At 46.5% G+C, this 22,499-nt stretch overlaps 2 protein-coding genes across 4 annotated transcripts; one reads left to right on the forward strand and one right to left on the reverse strand.

Annotated features, from left to right (window-relative positions):
- Positions 1 to 4,083: 4,083 nt before the first annotated feature.
- Positions 4,084 to 16,569, forward strand: LOC119364033 (U11/U12 small nuclear ribonucleoprotein 48 kDa protein-like). 3 transcript variants are annotated; one of them, XR_005174619.1, is made up of 6 exons: positions 4,084 to 5,123; positions 5,412 to 5,526; positions 6,336 to 6,443; positions 13,319 to 13,992; positions 14,077 to 14,792; positions 14,888 to 15,160. XR_005174619.1 is itself a non-coding variant. In XM_037629433.1 (5 exons), the coding sequence occupies exons 1-4, from the start codon at positions 4,099 to 4,101 to the stop codon at positions 13,946 to 13,948; spliced, it is 1,878 nt and encodes a 625-aa protein (XP_037485330.1). In that variant the 5' UTR covers positions 4,084 to 4,098; the 3' UTR covers positions 13,949 to 13,992; positions 16,087 to 16,569. The 3 variants fall into 3 exon arrangements, 2 of the variants coding, with proteins under 2 accessions (XP_037485330.1, XP_037485329.1); XM_037629433.1 differs by lacking the exons at positions 14,077 to 14,792; positions 14,888 to 15,160 and adding an exon at positions 16,087 to 16,569; XM_037629432.1 differs by having other exon boundaries at positions 14,077 to 15,160.
- Positions 16,570 to 18,345: 1,776 nt separating this feature from the next.
- On the reverse strand, positions 18,346 to 22,321 carry LOC119364035 (uncharacterized protein C3orf26 homolog). The gene is made up of 6 exons (XM_037629434.1): positions 21,935 to 22,321; positions 21,609 to 21,804; positions 21,339 to 21,411; positions 20,281 to 20,330; positions 18,862 to 18,975; positions 18,346 to 18,765 (listed from the first exon to the last, which is right to left on the reverse strand). Exons 1-6 carry the CDS (start codon positions 22,233 to 22,235, stop codon positions 18,639 to 18,641), a joined length of 861 nt encoding a protein of 286 aa, XP_037485331.1. The 5' UTR covers positions 22,236 to 22,321; the 3' UTR covers positions 18,346 to 18,638.
- Positions 22,322 to 22,499: the final 178 nt, after the last annotated feature.

The raw sequence follows: 22,499 nt of genomic DNA on the forward strand, positions 1-22,499 counted from the left end.
CTATAACGGTATATGCAATGGCCCTGGTGGTAGGTTCACCCTACCGCCATGGGGGATGGCGGTAGGATGTCTAACCCTACCGCCAGTGTGCCTGGCGGTAGGGTCCTCTGTTTTGTTGTTTCAAATTCATTTGGTTGCTTGTTTTCAAATTCAATATGACAGCAATATCACAACAAGTTTCACAAAATATGACTACAATATCATAGATTTTAAACAATTAAACTTGGGCATCACATAGATCCATATTAAGATAACTTGAAGTGCATAGAACATTTCAAACGAAATTCAACTAATCAGTAAACGAAGTTCCACATAGTAGCAAACACATAGATCCACAAATAGCAAACACATAGTTCCACGTAGTTTCACAACCACTAGACGAGTTCAACCAAACGAAGTTCAACCAAACTACAAGAGCCAACCATCGAAGAGCATAATCACTTGCTCCTTCCTCTCTTGGAGGTACGGTCCTCGTTGTTCTTTGAACGAAGCTCTTCAGTCTTCTTCTTGGGCCGTCGAGGAAGCAGTCACTGGAAAGGGTCCGGACTCAGCAAATCCTTCTTCTTCGGATTCCTCTTTGGCGGCAGCTGAGATGCTTGAGATGATTGAGTTGTTGGAGGTCCATAATCTTCATCGTACTCCTCCTCCTCATTGCTCTCATCCTCCTCCTCCTCCATTTCTTCATGTGTGGCCTCCTCCTCATCATCATCATCCTCAACCAACCTAGACGACGAGGGAGCATGGCTCGATGAGGCGATGTGACCCTGTGTGGCTACAAGCTGATAAGCTTTAACCGACCCAGCTCCAGCACACCCAAGCAGCCCTACCAGCTTGCGACAATGCTTCACGAACTTCTGCACTCACAATGAAACAAGGGCATAATAAGTATCAGGTTTATGATTTCAAGTGAAGAAGATGCATCTGTTCCGAGGAGGCTGAAATCGTACCTTCATCGTCCCCCTCATTTTGTTCTCAGATTGGACAGTCCCGGGGGCATCACCTAGTGCATCTGAGGCTTCAAAGATGCACCTGTTCAGCTCACCAGACTGCAACGGCATAAGCCAGTCACGTTGACGAATACAATAATTTAAATATAACCTCTCAGTTCAAACTTAGCACTCTGTTGATGAGGGGGGCAAACTCCCTAAATCCACTGTGCATGTCTCTGATGCCGGTCTGGTAGGCCTCTTCCTCGGGGTCATCCCTCTACAACTCCGTGATGTCTTCCGCCGTCCACCGAGGCCTGAGATGAAGACGGTGCTTCTGGCCATCATCGTACCACTTCATGTGTCGGTTCAGGTAAACATCCCAGTTAGTTACCTTCCTCTCCACGTCTTTCCGGTTCCTCCATCGGTTCCACTCTGTCACATGATTTTTATGCTCCTCTCCCCAGTCTGTGATCGACTGATTCTTCTGCCGGCTCATCCTGCAAGGCATTAGCAACAAGAAACATCATAACAAAGTCGAACACAATGAATTCATGGGCACACGAAGAACAAGCGCAGGCACTCACAAGTGGAGCGCATGGCCGCCGGTATCGGTGGGCTGGCCCGGTGGGGTATGTTGAAAAATCCCAAACTGCGTTGCCACGCGTTGTGGCAGGTGCCACTCGATAGCGTACACACAGATCATGGGCACGATGCACCGCCAGAGACCACTGTCCTCATCGCACACTTTGTTCAGATCAAATCCCCACTCTCGGTCATGATACGGCCACCAGGTTACCTATTACATATACGGTGCTAAGTTGCCACTCTCGGTCAAAAGTGGAATCAAAGAGAAATGTGTTTAGCGAGTTCATATACCTGCGTATGCATCAAAGCGTCCAAATCGTTGGTGTAGGTCTTGTACGAAGTCTTGTTTAGACCCGTGTAGAGTTTGACAATGTCCCACTCGTAAGCTACGATGGGGTGTCGAGCCTCGTCGCCGTCTTCGCTATAGGCACCCCATGGGCGTCTTGGCAGCTTCTCAGGACGCCCCACTGGCAGATGCTCCCACATCCAAATGGAGAAGGCCCAGACAAAGCCACCCATATTGGACTTGTCTCCTGTCCTCTGTGTTGCGTCGTCAAGCTGCAAAAAATCAAATGAGGATCAGATACAACAAAATGTCATGGACATACTTTCGTAGGTAGGCAATTAGATACTCTCTTACCGAACGGTATGGGTAGGCGAGAGATGCGGTCCCCCAACTGTACCCTGCATCCCAGTCGGCTAGGAAGAACAGATAGTACCAGTTGGCAGAGTTCCCAGATGCGTCTGGAAACATGACCTCCATGAGAATATACCACAGGTAGGCCCTCGCGTACCACTCCACAGTCATCTCATCAGCGTCTTCGGGGCATGTCTTCCGGTGCTCCGAGAGCCAGGACAACGACACACCGGATGTTGGTTGCCCTTAGCATCGGGGCAGCCGCCGATGAGGGTGGTAACCCTCTGCTGCAAGGTTGGTCCTCTCCACTCGCCCGGTCAGTGCATGACCCTCGAGCGGCATGGCAGTGATCATCGACCAATCCTCGAGGGTCACCGTCATCTCCCCGCATGGGAGATGGAAAGAATGGGTCTCCGGTCGCCACCGGTCAATCAGAGCTGTCAGAGCTACGTGGACAAGCGTCGGCGGCTGACGCTTGAACTGCAAACGAAACCCAACAGCCAGGCTCTCTTGAAGAACGGCGCGTAGCGCTCGTCGTAGTCCATATGCCCATGAACCCCGTGACCCCTCATGCGCAGTGGCTGGAGCGTCTGTCAAAAAGTGAACGCCAAAATTAGGAAATTATTTTCATCAATCTCAAAACTTTGATCAATATTTCTTTCATATTACTTACCTCTCCGTTCTCTATGAAACGGGCACGATGACCCTTGTCGAATGCGTAGTCAAGCATGGAGTACCGTGGGCCGATGTTGTCCGCAAGAGGTGGCCGCCTTAATAAAAATTCATAAACAAAAACATCGTAAGCACGTCATATCAAAATCATATCACCATGCATCATATCACAAAAAAAATCAAATCATATCACCATGCATCATATCACCATGCATCATGTCACCATGATGGATCAAATCATATCAACATTACTCATATCAAAAAAAAATCCCTTCCCCTTTTTAATCATATCAACATGCATCAAAAAATTCTCCAACAATAATTTTCAATGTATTATCTCACAACAACATGTTCATATCATCATATCAACATGCATCATCACTCCAACATGCATCATATCATCATATTTTTAAACAAAAAATAATCCTCCAACATGCATCATATCATCATATTTGTAAAAAAAAATTCCTCCAACATCTTCATATCATCATATCAACATGCATCATCAACCTACAATCAATTCCTCCCACATGCATTACATATAATTTTTTTAACAAAAAAATTATGAACTAGGGTTCATCTTAACACTAACATATGAACTATTGATTATAGTTCATATTCATTACCACTACTTAGTAAAGAACTAAGAACTGGAACTAGAATCAAGCTAAAACAATATTAGGCCAAAAAAAATTTCAATCTAAGTTCAAAAAAATGATGGATTTGAAGCAAATAATGCGTCGAATCGGAAGCAAGTTTGCAAAAACTAATTGGATGGATCGGAGGAGCTTGCGATTCTCTCTTCGGGGCCATCTCGATCCGCCAAAACGGTGAAGAATTGGTGAAGATCCAAGGGGGGGAGTGGAGGAGATGAGAGAGGGAAAGAGGGACAACTTGGGGGAGAAAATGAGGAACTGCCGACCGGGAGGGGGGAGGGGGGGTAGATGGGCAGGGGCGCGGGGGTTTCGGGCGAAATAACTGCCCGGACCCTACCGCCAGAGCCCCTGGCGGTAGGGCCCTCGTCCGCCAGAGGCCTTGGCGGTAGGAAAAAGGGTCAAATCTCGAAAATATTTCAAACAGGGTTAGATCCTGAATTTCTATCGGAAAAGGGTCAAAACACGAAATTTAGCCACTATAGAGAATGAATGTTTGACTTTCATCTAGCTCCAGTTTAAAAAATGAGACAAGTTATTCCGTTTGGCTGGTGTTTTGTGGGGCGGAGCTAAATTTTAAGGCTTCGTTCGTCGACCGAACCAGATTCCTCATTCGCCTACCATGGAGACGCCGCCTCTACCACCTGCCCTGCCGTCCGTTCTCGCCCACCTGCGGTCCCTCCTCTCCGCCGCCTCTTCCGCTCTATCCTCCGTCCCTTCCCCACTCCTCGCCTGCTCCACCACCACGACGGCGACGATCGCCACCTCCTCCACACTCCCCGCACCTGCGCCCACCACCCCGCTCCCATCTCTCCCCTCTTCACCGACTTCCGAAATCCCCCTCCCCCTCCCGGCTGCGCCCGCCCCCTACCACGACTGCCCAGCCGTCGTCCGCACCACCAACCAACCGCCCGCCTCGTCCTCCCTCCCCGCCTTCCTCGCCGCCGAGTGTGCAGACTTCGCCTCCTCCACTGCCGCCCCAACCCTCTCCTCTCCTCCCCGCATCCTCCCGTCTGAGCTCTGCCTCCTACGTCGGGAGGTGGACTCCTGGGGCAGCCACCATCCCCCCGGGGCGTACTCCTACGCTGCGGCCCGCGTGGTGGAGGCACTGCGGCTAGGCGCCCTGCAGTGGGAAGTCGAGCTGCGGCGCTGGTTGCTCGCGAGCTCACCGAGATATGGTATCGTGATTGATGCGGCCAGTCGAGACCATATGTTTGTGCTGGTCAGGCTGTGTCTGAAGGCGGCGGCGGCGGAGGCAGGGTGCTCGCTGGAACGCCTGCCCAAGGGGGAGGGCGAGGAGTTTCGTCTTGATCCGAGGGCTGTGCGGTTCGAGTGCCCCAGACTGGTTGATGGTGTCTCGTGGTTGGCGATGCAGCTCGAGGTTTTGTATGGGAAGGGCAATGGCTGGTTCTTCGCGATTACGGCGGTGAAGGAGGCAATTCTTAGGTTGGGGTCTTGTTTGGCTGTCCTTGTTGGAGATGGTGTTGCTGGAGGCGCTAGTGAAAAAGGATGTGAGTTGAGAGATACCGGGACATCCCTTATTTTTGTTTCCCAGGTTGCTGCTGCCATTGCAGCCTTACATGAGAGGTTGTCCCTGGATAAGAAGATTAGGGCTCTGCAAGCACCACGCCCATCCAAATATCAGCTGTATGCTTCTTGAACCTTACTGTTACTTACTTAATCCAACAATGCAGATCAAGCAAATATGCTCATGCAGATCTTAATAAATAACGATGACACTGTTCAGTCCAAAACAAACTCTGACACTGCTCATGCAGATCTTGCTCAAGGAGCGTGTTGCACATAGATTGTAATTTGTGATGATGTTGAGTAATCATCATTGGAATGCATTTCCTCAGATTGTGATTAGTTAGTTAGTTTAGTTTGGTTTGGTAAGAAATTTCAACCATGACCAATACATTTGATTCTCGACAGGTTACTTGAATATTCACAAATACTGAAGCAAGGCTGTGATGAGCGTTCAAAGCGACCAAACTACAGAGCTGTTCTGGATTATGATGGAATTCTACCACGTCAAATGGATAACCAGGTAAAGTCATGCACTTCGTCAGAAGTACTTCTCTAGAATCCAGATACCATGCTGATATTTCTACATGCTCCATTGTTCTCTTGATTTACACTAACCTACTATTGACAAATTTTTTGTGAACATAATGTATGTGGAGTTTTCAATTTATGCTGCTTCATGCAGTAGCAGTGCTAGGCTTTTTCTTTTTCTTTTCTGAACCTTGATCTGTATGTATTCCCATGGATCGGAGGGAGTACTATTTTTCCATGCTTATTCTCTTTGTTTACTAATATTTATTAAATCAAGGTTTTGCCGAGTCATCGAAAAACATCAAAAAACATAATATGATTGGAACAAAGGAAAATGGTATGGATTTCGGAGATTTAATTCCTATAGGAAAACTTCCTACGGTGCTGTTCGGAATAAAGGAACGGCTCACAAAGATTCCTATGAAATCCCTATGAAATTGGGCAATTTACATGAAGTTTGGAGAAAAACAAACACGAGGTCTTGCCTCATGTTTTCTTCTCCTTGTGTCCAGATTTTCTGCATTTTTCCTTTTTGGTATCCAAATGGCAGTTTTAAAGTATTCCTATGCTTTGGATTCGTGTAGGAATTGATGTTACATGGCATCTCAATTGCTGCAGTCATCCTATGTTTTTGAATTCCTGCGTTCTCAATGGGCCTTAAATTTTATTTACACAGGGATATAAAGATATTTTACATAAAAATTATGAATGGGTGGTGATAAATGATCAAATTTCATAAATTATCACTACTATCGAATTTACTAGAGTTTAATTATTTACTTCTCTTCATCACTTGAAAAGGAATCTGGTAGGTCCAAGACAAGGGAGGAGCTGCTAGCTGAAGAACGGGATTACAAGAGAAGAAGAATGTCTTACCGTGGGAAGAAAATGAAGCGAAATCCAACAGAGGTACATTTTAAATTTCAAATTTGCAAGTAATTTCATTTCTCTTAAGTTATCCTAAAAGTTGTCACGGCATAAGTTCCTGAGGGGATAGTTGATAGTGGTGGCTGGTGGGAGGTCGGGGACCGGAAGGTTGCATTTGGGTGCTGTGTGTAACGACCCTGCTATGGATCGAACATGAGGGAATGGATTGGTAGGTGAGAAGAGGGTGATCGAGAGGTAGGAGGAGTAGGTGAGTGCAGAGAGAGAGAGAGAGAGAGAGAGGTGAGAGTGTTTCAGACTTTTCTTCATACATGAACACTTGTACAGCAACCCTGACACAGTAAATAGACCATCCAGTTGGCTTGGGGCCACGCTGTCAAGCACACGCTAGCGACCACTAGTTCTCCTCTTCTGCTCGCGGGTCCCGCTCTTCTTCTTCACCACGCCTAGCCTCATCCTGGTTCTGCTGCAGCTGAACCCCTCTGTCCGCCTCCACTTCAGGCGTATCTTGGTTGGCTGAAGGGGGGTGCATGGCATTTGCCCTTCCTTGGGATGGATCTCCGCTGTCGAGGTCCATTCCCGGGAAATGTTGCTGGAGCACGTGATAGTCTTCCCAGGTCGCGCTCGCTACGACAGAGTGGCCCAGTGAACGAGCACCCGCGGAATAGCCGCGTTACCTTTCTTGACGTGACGACGCTCAAGAATTGCTTGTGGCTGCAGGTCACCGATCGTGAGGTCGGGAGGTGCAGGTAGTTTGCTGAAGACCAAGTGTGATCCACCTTAAAGGGTTGGAGCTGCGAAACATGGAAAACCGGATGGATCTTGCTGCCCGGCGGTGAGTCGAGCTTGTAGGCAAGAGAACCGACGCGAGGGAGGATCTTGTATGGACTGAAAAACTTATAGGCGAGATTCAGGAATGGCCTGCTGATGACAGACGATAGAACGTAGGGCTGCAGCTTCAATAGAACTTGGTCCCCAACCATGAATTCGCCCTTCGTGTGCTTGCGGTTCGCCTGATGCTTCATGCAGTGTTGAGCGTGGAGATGGGACTTGAGCATGTTGGTGGATTGTCGGTGCTTCCCCGCGAGACCTTGTAGAGAGCCCATCGTCTTGTCGTAGAGTGATTGGCGTACAACCGGTCGTACTATGGTGTCCGGAGTTGTACCAAAACTCAAGCGGCGAGGGTGTCGTGGACGGCGCAGCCTCAGGTAGTATTCGACACAGTGGTTGACGTGCTCGCTCTGGTTGTCCTGTGGATGGTAAGCCGTGGTGTAGAGCAGCTTTGTGCCCACAAGCGCGAACAACTCTTGCCCGAAGGAACTGGTGAAGATCTTGTTCGAGACAATGGAGTCTGGGACGTCGCGGAGCTGATGAAGTTGTCCAAGGAGGCGTACGTGACTTGTGGAGCAGTGAAGGGATGATGTAGCAGGATGAAGTGGGTGTGTACTTGGACATCTGGTCGACGACCACCAGGATGATGATGGCGCCGCCGAGCGCGACAATCCTTCAATGAAGTCCAAGGTAACTTCGCCCCATATGCGTGCCGGAATCGGCAGCAGTTGTAGTGTGCCCGTCGGGTGAGCGTGCTCGTGCTTCGTCTGTTGGCAAACGGCGCATTGTTTGACAAATTCCTCGACGTGGACCTTCATGCCAGCCAGAAGAACAGATTCTTGAGGTGCAGGTGAGTGGCGCGAATGCCAGAATGGCCACCCACGGTGGAGGCGTGGAGCTTGGTGATGAGCTTCATCTGCAGCGCAACATTGTCACCAATTGGCAGCCTGTCGTGGTACTTATCACGCCGCGATCCAGTTCATGGCCCTAGTCATCTTGGTTGCGAACTGCCAGTGCTCAGAGGCCTTCATGTCACTTGCATAAGGGTTGCGTACCTCCTGGATCCACGAGGGTTGGCAAGATGAGGTTGTTGTTATGATGAGTAGATGGCCACATGCAATAGAGAATCTACCGCCGTGTTCTCTGCCTCGCGCCGGCACTTGAAGCTGAACTGCAAGCCACCTAGTTTGGCTATGGCTTTGCGCTCAAGAACGAACCCCAGCTATTGCTCGCCGGGTGTGCATAGACTTGTCGTTGGTCCACATGTTGAATTGGACGCGTTGAAGGTAGCGTCGACAATGATCCACCACCATCATCACCGCCAAAAATTCTTTCTAGTTGACTAAGAGCTTGCGGTTGTTCACATCGAGCACGCGGCTGATGGCCTTGTTGCATCAAGACAACATTGATTCCAGTGTCCCAGGCGTTTGTCTTAACGGTGAATGGCAGCGAAAAATCCGGCAGGGCCAACACCGGGGTAGTAGTCATTGCCTGCTTCAGTTACTGGATAGTTGTTGTGGCTTTTGACCACTGAAATCATTTTTTCTGAGGAGCAATTCCAGGGACTTGGTGATCACACTATAATTGTGCATGAATTTGCGATCATAATCGGTAAGGTCGAGAAAGGCCCGCGGCTCCTTCGGAAAGGATGGTTGGGGCTAGCGGTGGATGGCTGATTTCTCCAGTTCAGTGGCAACGCCAGTAGTCGAGATGACGTGGCCGAGGTAGTGGATGGAGAGCCACGTGAACGAGCATTTGGAGCACTTGGCGTAGAGCTGATGTTGGGGCAGTGTCGATCATCTGACGAAGATGGCCAAAGTGCTCGTCGAAAGAGGCGTTGTGCGTCAGGATATCATCCAAGAAGACGATGACGAATTTGTGCGTCACGAGAGCGAAGACATAGTTCATGGGGCACTAGAAGGTTGCTGGAGCATTCATGAGGCCGAACGACATCACCGAAATTGGAAGTGGCCATGGTCGGTCTTGAACGCCGGCTCGGCCTCGTCGCCTGGGCACGTGCGTATCTGATGATACTTGGCACGAAGGTCGACCTTGGAGAAATAGCGCTCACCGGCCAATTCGTTAAGGAGCTCGTTGACGATCGGCATCAGAAACTTTTTCTTCACGGTAATGTGTTGAGGCAGCGGTAGTCGATGCAGAACCGCCAGGTATCGTCCTTCTTGACGAGGAACACCAAAGCAGCAAACGGCTGACGCTTGATCTCGTCGTTCGTGAGTGGTGAATAGCGGTACGAGAGTGTGTTGGGTGGCGGAGCCTCGGCTCAAGCAGAATTGCGTGATCGAACACGCGATGTGGCAGCAGCGTCTTGGGCTCTTGGAAGACATCATCGTAGTCGTCCACAAGAGCTTGCAAAGGCGGTGGTAGTGGTGCGTCTTGGTCGGCGAGGTGAGTCGAGTCGACGATCGCAAGCGCCCACACCTCGTTTCCTTGCGGCCATTTGCAGAGCTGCTCGACGTGAATCTCCGTGAGGGCAGGCGCTAGGAGTGGGCACACCTTGTAGTTTGATGTTGTTGTCATGGCGGAACTCCATGGTCTTGAGGCTTCGGTGACGGTTCATCGGGCTGAATTGGGCTAGCTAGTACACGTCGAGAACTGCATCGTAGACGCCCAGCTCAGGAAGACGCATGTCGGTGGTGAACTTGTGGACTGCAGCGTGTCGCCGTTCGTGTCAAAGGTCACCGGGATGGCGTCTTGCACGGCACACCCCCTGTGCTCGGCGAAGGTGACGTTGACGAACGTGTGGGTGTTGTTGCCGAAGTGGATGAGAGAAGTAGCATGACCTGGTTACCCACCAGAGCCCACACTGTATCGTGCCTGTCAGTGCCTGTCAGTGCCCACGACAACGTGTACAAAGACTCGAGGGCATGGATTGCGTCGTCAAGCAGGAGCTTCCCGTAGTCACCATCCTTGATGGTTAGGAGCTGGCCGATGTGGTTGTACTTGCTGTACTTGTCGCCGCACTTGAAACACATGTCGTTGGTTCGCCCAAACTCCCAAAGTTGCCGCTTGTGGCCAAAGTCGCCAGGCCTCGTTTGGCGCCATAAATTCATGGCTGCACCGGCCCAACCGTGACCACTGGCATCGATGGTGGAGGCGGAACACGCGCGAACACCAGAGGGCGACCCCGTGGACGATTGTGCTCCGCTTCCTCCTCCTGGATGCGTGATGCGTGGCAGCCGCTCTCGACTCACTTGTTGGTGCATGCTGATGAACACCCATGCGTGCCTCGTCACGCAAACCATTGACGAACTGAGAGACGAAGAATTTTTGATTCAAGGTTGGATCCAGCATGACGAACTCCGCGATGGTACATAAACAATTCGAAGGCCGTGCGGTAGTCAGTGATGGTGCCCATCTGCTTGAGGTGGTGCAGACGGTGGAGGAGGCCGTCGAACTCGTCCTGGCCGAACTCAGCGTGCATTGCCGCGATGAACGTGGCAAGTCGCCGAGTTGGTGGAGACACTTGTACGCTTGGCACCACAGCATAACGTGGCCTTCCATGCACAAAACGGTGGTGGTCACCCACTGCTCCGGTGGCGTTTGGTAGAGGTCGAAGTAGGTGCGACAGAGGTCGAGCCAGTGGCGCGTCGCGCGTGAAGCGCGGGAAATCGTGCTTCGGTGGCTTGTGGCGGTAGTGGTCGCGCGACAACGGTGGAAGGGGAGTGGTGGCGGTCATTGTGTCCCCGGGGCTGCTCTTGGTGCTCGATGCGACGCTCGGGCACGGTGGGTGGACGTTGGGGTAGGTCGAGGAGAGGCGGCCCATGGTAGGTGAGGACCGGCGGTCCCGACCGCTGTCGATGCTGCAGTGCGAGTCGCCACCTCGTAGGTCGCCTGCTGGCGCTTGACTGTGTCAAGGCCCTTGCCGAAATCCGCCAATTGAGTGCCTAGTTGTTGGACTTCGGTGGAGAGGGACGAAATTTTTTGGAGCAGCTCCTCCAGAGTTTTTTGCGCCCCTTCCATGGCCTGCAACACGAATTTCGTCTTTGCAGAAGGCATGGCTTGCGGCGTCGTTGCAGACGTCTCGAATCGAGCCTACCCTGCTTGGGATTTTGTGTCTAGTCGCCGGAGCAACCGGACATCCTTCACAGTGGATTTTACGGCCGATCAGAGGGATGTGGCGCAGCGGTGGAACAGGAGGGGATCGAGAGGTATGAGAATGAGTTGGTGAGAGCGTTTCAGACTTTTCTTCATACATGAACAGTGTACAGCAACCCTGTTACATTAAATAGACCAGCCAGTTGGCTTGGGGCCCCACTGTCATACGCACACGCTAGCGACTAGTTCTCCTCTTCTGCTGGTGGGTCCCGGTCTTCTTCACGCGTAGCCTCGACCTGGTTCTGCTGCAGCTGAACCCCTCTGCCCGCCTCCACTTCAGGCGTATCTTGGTTGGCTGAAGGGGAGTGTGTGACACCGTGATGTCAAGGGGAGATAAGGCTGAGGAGGACCCTCCCTTTTCTGTTTATATGTTTACTGCTTGTTTTTCTCAATACTAGTCTGGGATATAATATAGCCTGCGGTTTACATCACCTAGAAACTAAAGACTCTTTAAACTGACTCGGACCTGAACACGGTAGGGAAACCTTCTACGGAACAAAAAAAAAACCATCATACTCAAATCAGACTTCCTAAGACTTAAACTTGCCGGGTATAGTGCTGAGCCCACATGGAACATATTAAATCTTTGAGTAGATTGTATGCATGTTAATTTTTTGAGGTGGAAAATTACTCATATATATGTTATAATCAGAGAAATACTTCTCCCAAACCATCCCCAAAATGTAAATTCTATTTGACCTTTCTTCTGAATGAAAGACATACTCAGAGGTCAGAGCCATTGGAGGTCTTCACTGTCATGGTTAGACTTGTCTCTTGTTCATCTGTTCTCATGTAATATGACAAAGTCTAAATAAAAGGAAGAACGATACACAATAGAAAAATATAACTTTTCAAAAATCAATTTAACTAGCTTATATATACTTTGTTTGCTTAAAAAATAAATCAGAAAAAACCAATCCCACCTTGTATCACAGCAGACCACCTCTCCCCCTGTTGCTTTTCTTTTTATAACGTCAAGCAACAACAAAAATAATGTTTTTTTTGGGTGCCAACACTTTATTGATTAACTCAGACATTAAGAGGGATACAAGCTGGGTCATGCGGGGAGAAAATCTACAAGTGGCGACCCTGATCAAGCAACAGAGAGTGTTTGGCAAGGTTGTGTGCATCAACATTCAATGCTCTACTTTTCATAAATGAAACTACAGCTACTAAAATTTGATCTACGAAGCAATATTTCTCTAATCACTGTCAAATGAGCTCCTCCCTTTCCATCATGTATGTCATCAACTACTGGCTTGCAATCACACGCCACCATGAAGCTCTGAAGAGATAGATCTTCTGCTAGTGCAAGTGCCTCGCGACAGGCTATGGCCTCCAAGACAGCCGGATCAGTAATTCCGGGAACCACCAATGCCGAAGAACCCAGATACAATCCGTTATGATCTCTACATACTGCTGCCGCTGCTCCTACCCATTAGTGTCGGAAAGCCCACAGTCCACATTGATTTTCATCTGCCCCATCGGGGGTGGCCTCCAAGCTCCAGCTCGGCTGACCAGCCAAGCGTATAGGTGTATTGTTCGTCGATGCGCGGGGCAACGCATTGATAATATCCAGCTCAGAAATAAAGTGTTTCACGAAGCTATGCATCGCGAAATTTTGTATCTATCGATGCACGGGACTAACACGGAGTAGATTTAACATTGAAATTTTGTTGTGTGCAACATTATTCACTGTTTGGGTACGCCTGACAGGGAATGTCATCCCACTATAATGTCCTATTTGTATCTGATTAGGTCCAAAATTTTTGTTTTCCCTAAATTTTCTGTTTTAAGTTAGTTTCATTTTTTAAGCTTAATCAATCTTACATGTTGATGGAACCTTTGTGCATGCTGCATACCCTCTTGCTAAATTAATTTCTGAAACTTGTCTGGACCAAGATATGGGTCTCATGTTTGACACATTTCAATTTCTTTTCTATATCTTGAAGATATTAAGAGACATAATTGATGAGCACATGGCGGAAATAAAACAAGCAGGTCTGGGGGAACCTCCTGGTGACATTGCACAAAATATACTTGAGACCAATTCTAATGGAGGCGCTTACCAAGGAAGCTCTTGTGATAAGGCTATTTTGGGTTCTCGATTACGTAGTCGTGAGAACTCACCACATACTGCATCAAGGAGCCATGACACAAGGGATTCATATATGAACATAAGATATGAAAATAGTGGACACCGTCACCAAAATGTATCTGAGCATGAGAAAGGAGGGATCAGAGAATCAGGAAATGCAATGAATCGAGGCTATTCTGACCGGCATGATTACACACATAAAAGAAACACCAATGATCATAGGAAATATGGTAATAAGTATAAAAAGAACATCCCAGATTACCATTCTGAATCAAGTGATCGTTCAGCATGGTCCACACGAACACCAAAATCCTCGGAAAGAGAATATGGCGGCATGCCAGGAGATAAAAGCAATGATAGAACCAGAACTACTCAGAACAGACATGGATCAATACCTGGGAATAAAGACCAGTTCAGTGATAGATATGATCCCCAAAGCAGATATTCTGATGAGGATCCTCGTGAAGCATACCATGATGCGTGATCTGAATTACTGAAAAACAGAGTACATTTTCCTGTTGATCTCAGGTATGCTTACTCATTTGCAATATTTTTAGTTCTTTTTATTGTCTGGCACTTAATTTTACACAGCTGTTTGACATGATCTTGCAGTATACTGTGTAATACAGGCATCTGGGTTAATACCGTCAGCTGTATCCTTTTTCTGTATCCTTATGCAGAAAATGCTTTACTATTTCTGCTGTGGTTGTAGTGACAGTCTGTTACAGTTCCTGAATATGAGAAATTGTTAATTGTTAGTGCATTTTCTTGCTTATAAATTACATTCGTCTCACCAATCAAATTTCCATCTAATTTTAACTAATCAAAAATATCGGAACATCATGTAGGGTGCATATGTTTCCCGTTCACAACCGATCTTTTAAAAGGACTAACTGTTAGTTTCGAAGCATGCATTCGTAATAACTTCGCTATGGAATTCTATCCTTTTTAGTTAGGGTACCCTTTTAGTTTTGAACTGGCAGGAATTTCAGTTGACTACCTTTGCCTGGAAAGGGCATGGCTGGAATAAATTTTCTTCACCTATCTGCTTGCATTGCATCTCATGCAGATGCTACTCATGCATAATTATTGGTTCGTGTTATTTTTTGTGGGCCTAGTTTTTCTACAATGAGTTCTGTAAGCGAAGGCCAATCTTAAGCGCCACAACCCAGTAGTTGTGACTTGTATTGTCCTATTTTGTGGACTGTGTTTTGCTCTACTGTTAGATAGTGTTAAAATGGATTTCCATACATATCAAGTACTTACACATAAGAAAGTGATGTAGGTAGTACTGAAGTAGGGTTCTGCATCTGCCAAGATGTAGCCAGGTACAGCCTATCCATCATGATAGAGACGCATGAGATACATTTTAAAAATTATTTTCGGTAATGGATGATACTTAATATGTCATAAAAATAATTAGGTGCCCTCCGGTGTTCAAGCTTGATGAAGCAGCACTTACACAATCATTCCCAGTGGTGGATGTGAAGAACACATGTTTTGGCTTTGCTGTTTGTACTTCTTTAGCTTTGCAACATGGAGGAGCACGCTTGAGTGTCTGCTCCCTTCGACGGGGAAGACAGTGGCCTCAATTAGGTTAACTCCCGCACCTCATGTTGGGCCGGGCTGTACCTGGATGTGTCTACAATGTGTACACAAATTTCCCACGGGCAATGATATTTGTTTTAATTGTTTATTCACCCCATACTCACGTATATGAGTGTTTGTGCTGGGTATTATGTATTGGATATGGTTACAGCCATCAAGGTCGTACTACCTTGAACTGACAAAATTTAACCAACCTGATGTTTATCATTTTTACCAGCTTCCACCACAAGTCCTCTTCACTGATAAGTTCTAAAATGGAATCATTCAATCAAAGATGTAACGTTCCTTGGAAAAGATGGCAGGACCCCACCATTTCCATAAACAAACAAACTTAATATATGTATTACATTACTTTATTTGTATGTTTTTATAGCAACTGCTTGCTTACATAAAATGGCGAGTCTTCATCGGATATATTTAAATCTTTGTTCAGGATGCTGTTCATATGTTTATATATTAACTAAAAGTTGCATCTTTGTTGCCCGTTTGTTTGTGGTATTTCTGTAGTGAGACCCTGAAAAGCCTGAGGAGAAGAATTTTATTGCACTTTGCATCAACATGTGAATAAAACCTGAAAGCCACATAGAAGTAAACCATTTTCTTGATTTACCTTGCATGTTACTCCCTCTGTCCCATAATATAAGATGTTATTACAACCGATAGCGAGGGAGTGATTTTGAGGATTAAAGACATTACACACTTCGGATCAAGATGCAATTGCATATTGTTGGACCTTCCGTATCCATTACTTCATGTGGAATCAGGAAAAGGCTGTTAATACTGACAGAACTGATGTACATTTAGAATTCTCAGAAGCCTGTGAGAATCGCTGATGGCATTTATGCAAAACCTTCTTAAATGCACACCAGAAATCAGTTCTGTACTTATATTCTCAGAAGTCCGTTGGCGAATTGCTTTGATACGTAATTAGTTTTACTTTCTAAACAGAACTTTGATCTGTTGGCATTATGTTCTCGTACTGACATACTTTAGTTTTTCATCACTTTATTGTAGGTATCTGAGCTGGATGTTGAAGTTTGATGAACTACTTAGACAACAATAATTTTGATAGGTAGTTAGTTCGACTAAGTTCTGTTTAGCTCATCGCAATCACGGAGTTTTACCCCTTTGGCGTGCAACAGCCATCCTGCTGGTAAGGTGTTTCCTAGAGCACAAAACCTTCCTTCGCCAATCGGAGTTCAACACATGGTTTGTTCGAGAAATTTGTTTACGTCAGTATTTTGCTCACTGAGGAGAGCATGTATGGGTAAATTTTGCATTTTGTTAGTTTGTGATACACTAAAAAAAAAAAAGGTTCCGAATTGGCAGTGCACCCGTTTTCACAAACATTGTATTCCTAGATTTCTAAAGTACTGCACCCCATCTTCTCGTCTGGAACTGTTTTCTTCTCGCTGCTGGAGCTGGTACGAGCCCCGGTCGTACTGCACCCCATCTTCCGTTCTGGAGCTACACGATTTGGTGACAAAAATTGCCCTCCCTCCTCGTGTTAATTAGATACTGTATTTTTGCAAAAAATATACAAGGAGGTGTGCAGCAAAATTGAGACAATCGTTACGCTATTTTTATTTACCTTTCGAAGTAATAAGTACTCACTTTCAAGCGAGAGATGATGCACTGAGCATGGTGAACATGTCTTCTCATATATCTGCAACGAGAGGGTTAGATTGTTACAATTTCTCTAAAATCTTACCTTGACTATTGTTGTCGGTGAACACTTCATAATATTCTTTTGAAACTGGTGGTTCACCCATCTCTAATAGGACTCCTTGCACTATATTGGTATGGCAAGGAACAAATGGAGGCATATAAGGGTTTCAGTCTAGCTCATCATTATTAATGCTATCATGGAGATTATCTAAGTAATGAATAATGATAATTTGAATCAAAGTACTGCGGAGAGCGGCCCCTTATATCTTGCGCTGCACATCCACGTACTTCAAATGTGGATTCTGATATTCATGCGCGTGGACCATACGATACAAATTGTCCGAATTCAATAGTTTGAAACAAAGGAAAGGAAATCATAATTCAACAAACCGGACATGCCAAAATGAAATCCATGTCTGAGTGTGACGGATGACTCGCTTGCCGGATCATTGGCCGGACGTCATCCATGCCGCCTGCTCCAAAGCCATGCTTGCATCTTGTTTTGCCTGCATCTGGGCTGCTTGCTCCTCATGCATCCGGGCTGCTCGTCCATGTCCGCACCACCCTACACCGCCGTTGCTTCCCTCTCTCGCTGTCGACGTCGCCGCATCTTCCGGGCGATGTTCTCTGCCTTGCACGACGGAGCAGAGGAAGGGACGTCGACGGGCAAGGTGGACATAGTCTCCGTCATGGCGGTCAGCGACGGGCTGGACGACATCTAGGACGGCGGATCGGGACCGGTGGTAAGGATGGGAGCAAGATGGCAGACGGCGAAAGCTCGAGCGAGGGAAAGGTAGGAGGGCGGCGGGAGGAGGAGGAAGGGTTTGATGCAAACTGCTATCAGGTCCGCATCATATTTGGGCTAGATACGAGGGATGCCGGTCAGCCAAATGTTTGAGGCCCGTTTAAGGAGCCAGTCTGGATTGGATTTTTGTGACCGAGCAGTCCACCCGAACGTTTGAGGCGGGTTTGGGACACCTGACTAAATTTAGTATTAAAGTGTGTCAAAACATGTTAACTACTCCCTCCGTCCGCCAATAAGTGTATATCTAGCTTTTATTTTAAGTCAAAGTTTTAAAATTTTGACCAACATTATAGAAGAGAATAGTAGCATACATGACATCAGATTGATACATTATGAAACTATATTTCAAAACGAATCTAATGATATTAATGATCAAAGTTTTAAAACTTTGACTTAGGACAAAAACTAGATGTACACTTATTCACGGACGGAGGGAGTATGAAGGAAGAATGGGCTTGCTTTGGCTAATTTGATTGGCTAGGAATCCAACTCGTCAGAAATCAACAGACTAGTGCAGAGCGTTTTACAACGGTAGGAAGGTTGAATTCACACATTGTCCAAGACGGGCGAATGCAGCAACACATTCTTCTCGCATACCTTGTAACTGGATGGCTTTATCATGAGTGTAATTGTGAATGCTGTAACCATGTTTTCCAATCAATAAAACCAGCCACAATGACGTTCCCTTGAAAAACAAAACTATATTGGCTTACGAGTAGTAAAAGGTGTCGAGTCCAAATTAGTTTGTTGTTTAACACTAGCATAGCAGATGTACACCACTACACAGGAGGTCTTAAATATCCTAGCTTGAGTTCACGAGTTTTCATTAGTTGATATATGAATTCTTTGAATTCCAACACCGCAGCTTCAGTTTCATGGAAACATTGTATGTCTTGCAGACTTGCTCATTCAGCAAGGAGGGCCAAGGTACATTGGAAAATCGCAACCAAAACTCCTAATTTCCTCACCCGACCAAAATTCCTACCCATTTGAACTGAAACAACGACACTTATTTCGGACCAGAGGGAGTAATATCTTGCCGCCAACTACGATCGGTAAGTGTACTTGGGACACTACTTCACGGTATAGACATTTACTCAGCAGGCGTTAGGACTTTATTGGCATCTTTCTCAGAAACAGCACCGTAAAAGCATATTCTTGTGTCGCCTCCTCTAACCTTCTCATCTAGATATCCCTTGTACAGGTCCCAAAACTCGTTGCTGCATCAAAAGTGATACGAAAATATAATAAGATGGAGATGGCACTGGTTGCATGTAGCATTTCTGAATGTCCAAAGTTGTTGACGTAAGTGGTACCTGACTTGCGGTAGCGTAAACAAATTAAATGACTTTGGGTCCCTCTGCATGTCGAGTACCACTAATTTCACGCGTGACAGCGATAAAGCTTCCATGTCAATTAGTTTCTTTATTCTGATCAAGAAATGAACAAGCATAAGGGAAAAGATTAAATGAAAGAAAAATGCAAAACTGCTCTATACAGCACACAAAATTTATGTTGCTACCTTGACAAAAGAATGACAATGTACATTAACAGCAGGCAATCTTTTCCTCCACTAGACTATTTAGTATTTACGGTAAGAGTTCAGTCAACTTCTAACATTAACAGGCGTAATCCTATAACATGCTTAGTAACATAATATACGAGAAGAAAAACAAGTGTTCTTAGATATGACCTACTTATCAAACTTGATAAATACGTAGAAGATATAATATCCCATGCTTCGCATGGAAACAGACAAGATTTTACACCAAAGTTGGAGCGATTAATAATCAAGAAGTTTAATCTCAACATTGTCACGCCCAAGCCCAATGCCCACGGCGAATAAAGTATGCAACATGAGATGGCATCAATGACCAAGCAGAAGCTGCTGTCAGTTCTCCATGACTTTGTTTCTTCAATGAGATTGTAGTAAAGCAGTAATTCCCCTTCGGCAACAAACTCTAATGTCTAAAACAACAATAGAAAAGAACATGGGTAGTAGCTTTGTCAGCCAACTTTTTATTGTTACTGTTGGGAAGCAGACAATAACTGGTGCTAATATGAATTATATGGCGCGTCATAATACCAGCATATGCTCAAGATCCACAAAATGACGTAACCAAGGGCACATGCAGTTCCCAGCCACAGTTTGCTATGCCTAACCTTAGGCGAACCATAGTTTTTTAGGTATGTGTATAATATGAATTATAAGCATTGCTGCACTTTAATATTCTACAGTCATGTGTCATACTTAACTTCTGCTAAATCTTGCCACGCTTGTGGCCAGTTTTTCTTACCCACACTTTTGTAGCAAGCTGCACTTGCCTTAGCTTAGTTTTGTCAAGCTATAAATCAAATGTGCCGTACCAAAATTTGCAAGTTAGACACTGTTCCTTAAAATATTATGGTGTTTCATGAAACTATTAGTTTTGCAAAAATAGGAGGGAAAGTGAACAATATATGCTGCAACAATAAACAATAAATGCTCTGTTCTGAGGAAGATAAATATAAAACCTTGAATCTAGCAAATCGACAAGGACGTATCCTTTTATATGTGAACAAGATGAATCACAGCACTTCCAACTATAAAAAGCTAAAATAAATCTTAAATCCCACAAGTTAAAAGTTGTGAACCCAATTGGTCTTGAATCCACCAAATACTAAGCTCTCGTTGTGTGCTGATTAAACATAAAGACATAAGCCAGACAAAAGCTTGAGCATTCAGGATCGCATACCTGCTGGGTGTACCACAGGCTATATTAACTCGATCTTTAAGTAGCGCGACCTACATGTGAAAATTAGCACAGAGAATGAGATAACTGAATAAAAAACAGTATGAGGCCAAGAAAATAAATCAGAATGCCCGTGCCGTAACTAACAGCAATCTTGTTTGCTATTTTGCAAATAAAAAAATCAAATAGAAAAAAGGTGTCCATATGGTTTGACCCGTCCTATGTGACTAAGAGCATTAAGTTTTCTTACCCCCTCCAAACCGAGCCACCGATGACGGTCTCACACAACACGGAGAGAGGAGAAGGGGGTTGAACAAGAGGGAGAAACAAGACTGGGAAAGGGTGAGAAAAGGCGTCATAATTGGGCTACCACCCTAGACGGGTGTTGCTCACCCTGCCACCTAGAGTCCTGTGAAACTATGGTTGAGCTCGGGCAGGATGATTATTTCCTGCCATTTTGCTGACATGTTGTTTCTGCTTTCTACTTTGCTGTCTTGCGCTACCATAGGGTTAGCTACTTTTTGCCAAACAGGTCATATCTCCAAAAGAATTAGAACAATGGCAAAGCACCCATCAGATAGAGTAATGACCATGGTTCAGAGGGAGCCACGAATATGACAGCTAGGTTGCAGATATCACAAAAATAATGGTAAAATAATGTTGTGGTTTCTTTCAACATCAATGTGCCAAATCGAGGTAGAGCATTTGTAGCAGAATCACAGAGGCACAGAGCTGCTTTATTTGTGAACATTACAGGCAAACAGGATACAACAAGCAATAAGGTAGCAACCAATGGTTTTGAGTTGCCGAGGCAGGGCAGGAAAATGCCGCGACTTGGGAAGCTAATTGTCGACTAGGCCCGACTAGTCGCTGAGTCGGAGTCATAATGACTCTACTTGACTCAGCGACTCAAAAATCTTGGTAGCAACCCTAGCGATTCGGCGTTTGCAACTAGCACTGAAGATGGATGCACCCATTTTTTGGGTACGGGTGTACAGCATGACCAGAAAAATGCAATAGCCTGATGCTACAGAAAATTTTCAATGTGAGACAAGGCGTACCTGCTCCTCCACTTTCATGTGTTTGGCAAAGAGCTTTACTGAACGGCATCCTCTAGTAAACATCTTTAACCCCCTAGAAACCAAACGTTGATGTTATGAAAACAGGGCAACAGCCGCATCAAACCATAATTTGAAGATATACATGATAGAAACTTCTGATAGTTCTCGTCCACAATAGTACTTCAAAACGAGGTAGTGGCAGTGCAAGTGCAGCGATTCAATTCATAACAACAGCAGTTTCAAAAGAAAAAGTATCATAACAGCAGCTACCTCAGAAGCTCCAGTGATCTCAGAGCACCCAAGCTGATAACCAGGAGCGCCGGGCTGCCCGCATCGATCGACCCCTCAACAAGCTTCCCCTCACAGAGCTCCCCCTTCCACGTCGCTCCGAAGGCCCCCTTCACATGGTCACCGAAGCTCTCAACGTCCTGGCTCGCCCCCTCGGCGAGCTGCACCATGCACCCCTCTACACAGAGCGCAGCGGATCCAGAAATCTTTTATGATCCATCCAACACTTACGGCGAGACAAGCATAGAGACAGGCTGAATCGAATTGGACAGGACCCGGGACAGTGGTTCGTCTGAATGTGAACATACCGAAGTAGGCGCCGAGCTCGAGTGGGGAGAGGCGCATCTTGGCGGCGCGCTCGAAGCTGCGGAGAAGGAACTCGAGCTGCCGCGCCGGCGGCAGCGCGGCTGACAAGAGGACGCCACCGCCCGCGGGTTCACCTGCGGCGGCGGCGGCGGCGTTGGTTTGGTCCTGCTCAGCAGGTGGGCGCGGCTTCTTCTGCTTGTGCGTCTTCTTCGAGACGGGATTGGTTGATTTCACGGCGAGGCTCTTAGCGGGTTTGTGCTGCTTCTTCCGCTTGCCGGTGGCCGCCTGCGACGGCGGCGCCATTTTGGGGGTACGGCTTTGGGCTTGGAACCTGACTTTGGCGGTGCCGTTCCCAGTTAGGGTTTAGTTCTAGTATGTTCGATTGAACGCGGTAGGCCTCGGGCGGGAGGTCACAGCTACTCCTCTTATATTTCTTTCTTTATTTATTTATAGGGGGAGTATTTTTTTTTTTGGCGGCTGCTACGAATCATCCGACTTAAAGCATCTTCAGCCGTGCCCCCAACAAGCCCCCCAGGCGATTTCTTCGCGCCGGCGCTGAAAAAATGT

Source organism: Triticum dicoccoides, chromosome 2B (assembly GCF_002162155.2).
Source record: "Triticum dicoccoides isolate Atlit2015 ecotype Zavitan chromosome 2B, WEW_v2.0, whole genome shotgun sequence".
NCBI lineage: Eukaryota > Viridiplantae > Streptophyta > Magnoliopsida > Poales > Poaceae > Triticum > Triticum dicoccoides.

Bases quoted from the DNA above. Each gene is read 5' to 3' on its own strand.
- LOC119364033 (XM_037629433.1), top strand. From the start codon at position 4,099: ATGGAGACGCCGCCTCTACCACCTGCCCTGCCGTCCGTTCTCGCCCAC. The intron at 5,124-5,411 runs GTATGCTTCTTG...GATTCTCGACAG, and splicing joins CGCCCATCCAAATATCAGCT to GTTACTTGAATATTCACAAA. The intron at 6,444-13,318 runs GTACATTTTAAA...TATATCTTGAAG, and splicing joins TGAAGCGAAATCCAACAGAG to ATATTAAGAGACATAATTGA.
- LOC119364035 (XM_037629434.1), bottom strand. From the start codon at position 22,235: ATGGCGCCGCCGTCGCAGGCGGCCACCGGCAAGCGGAAGAAGCAGCAC. The intron at 21,805-21,934 runs GTATGTTCACAT...CGCTCTGTGTAG, and splicing joins CGAGCTCGGCGCCTACTTCG to AGGGGTGCATGGTGCAGCTC. The intron at 18,976-20,280 runs GTATGCGATCCT...TTTCTTGATCAG, and splicing joins GCCTGTGGTACACCCAGCAG to AATAAAGAAACTAATTGACA.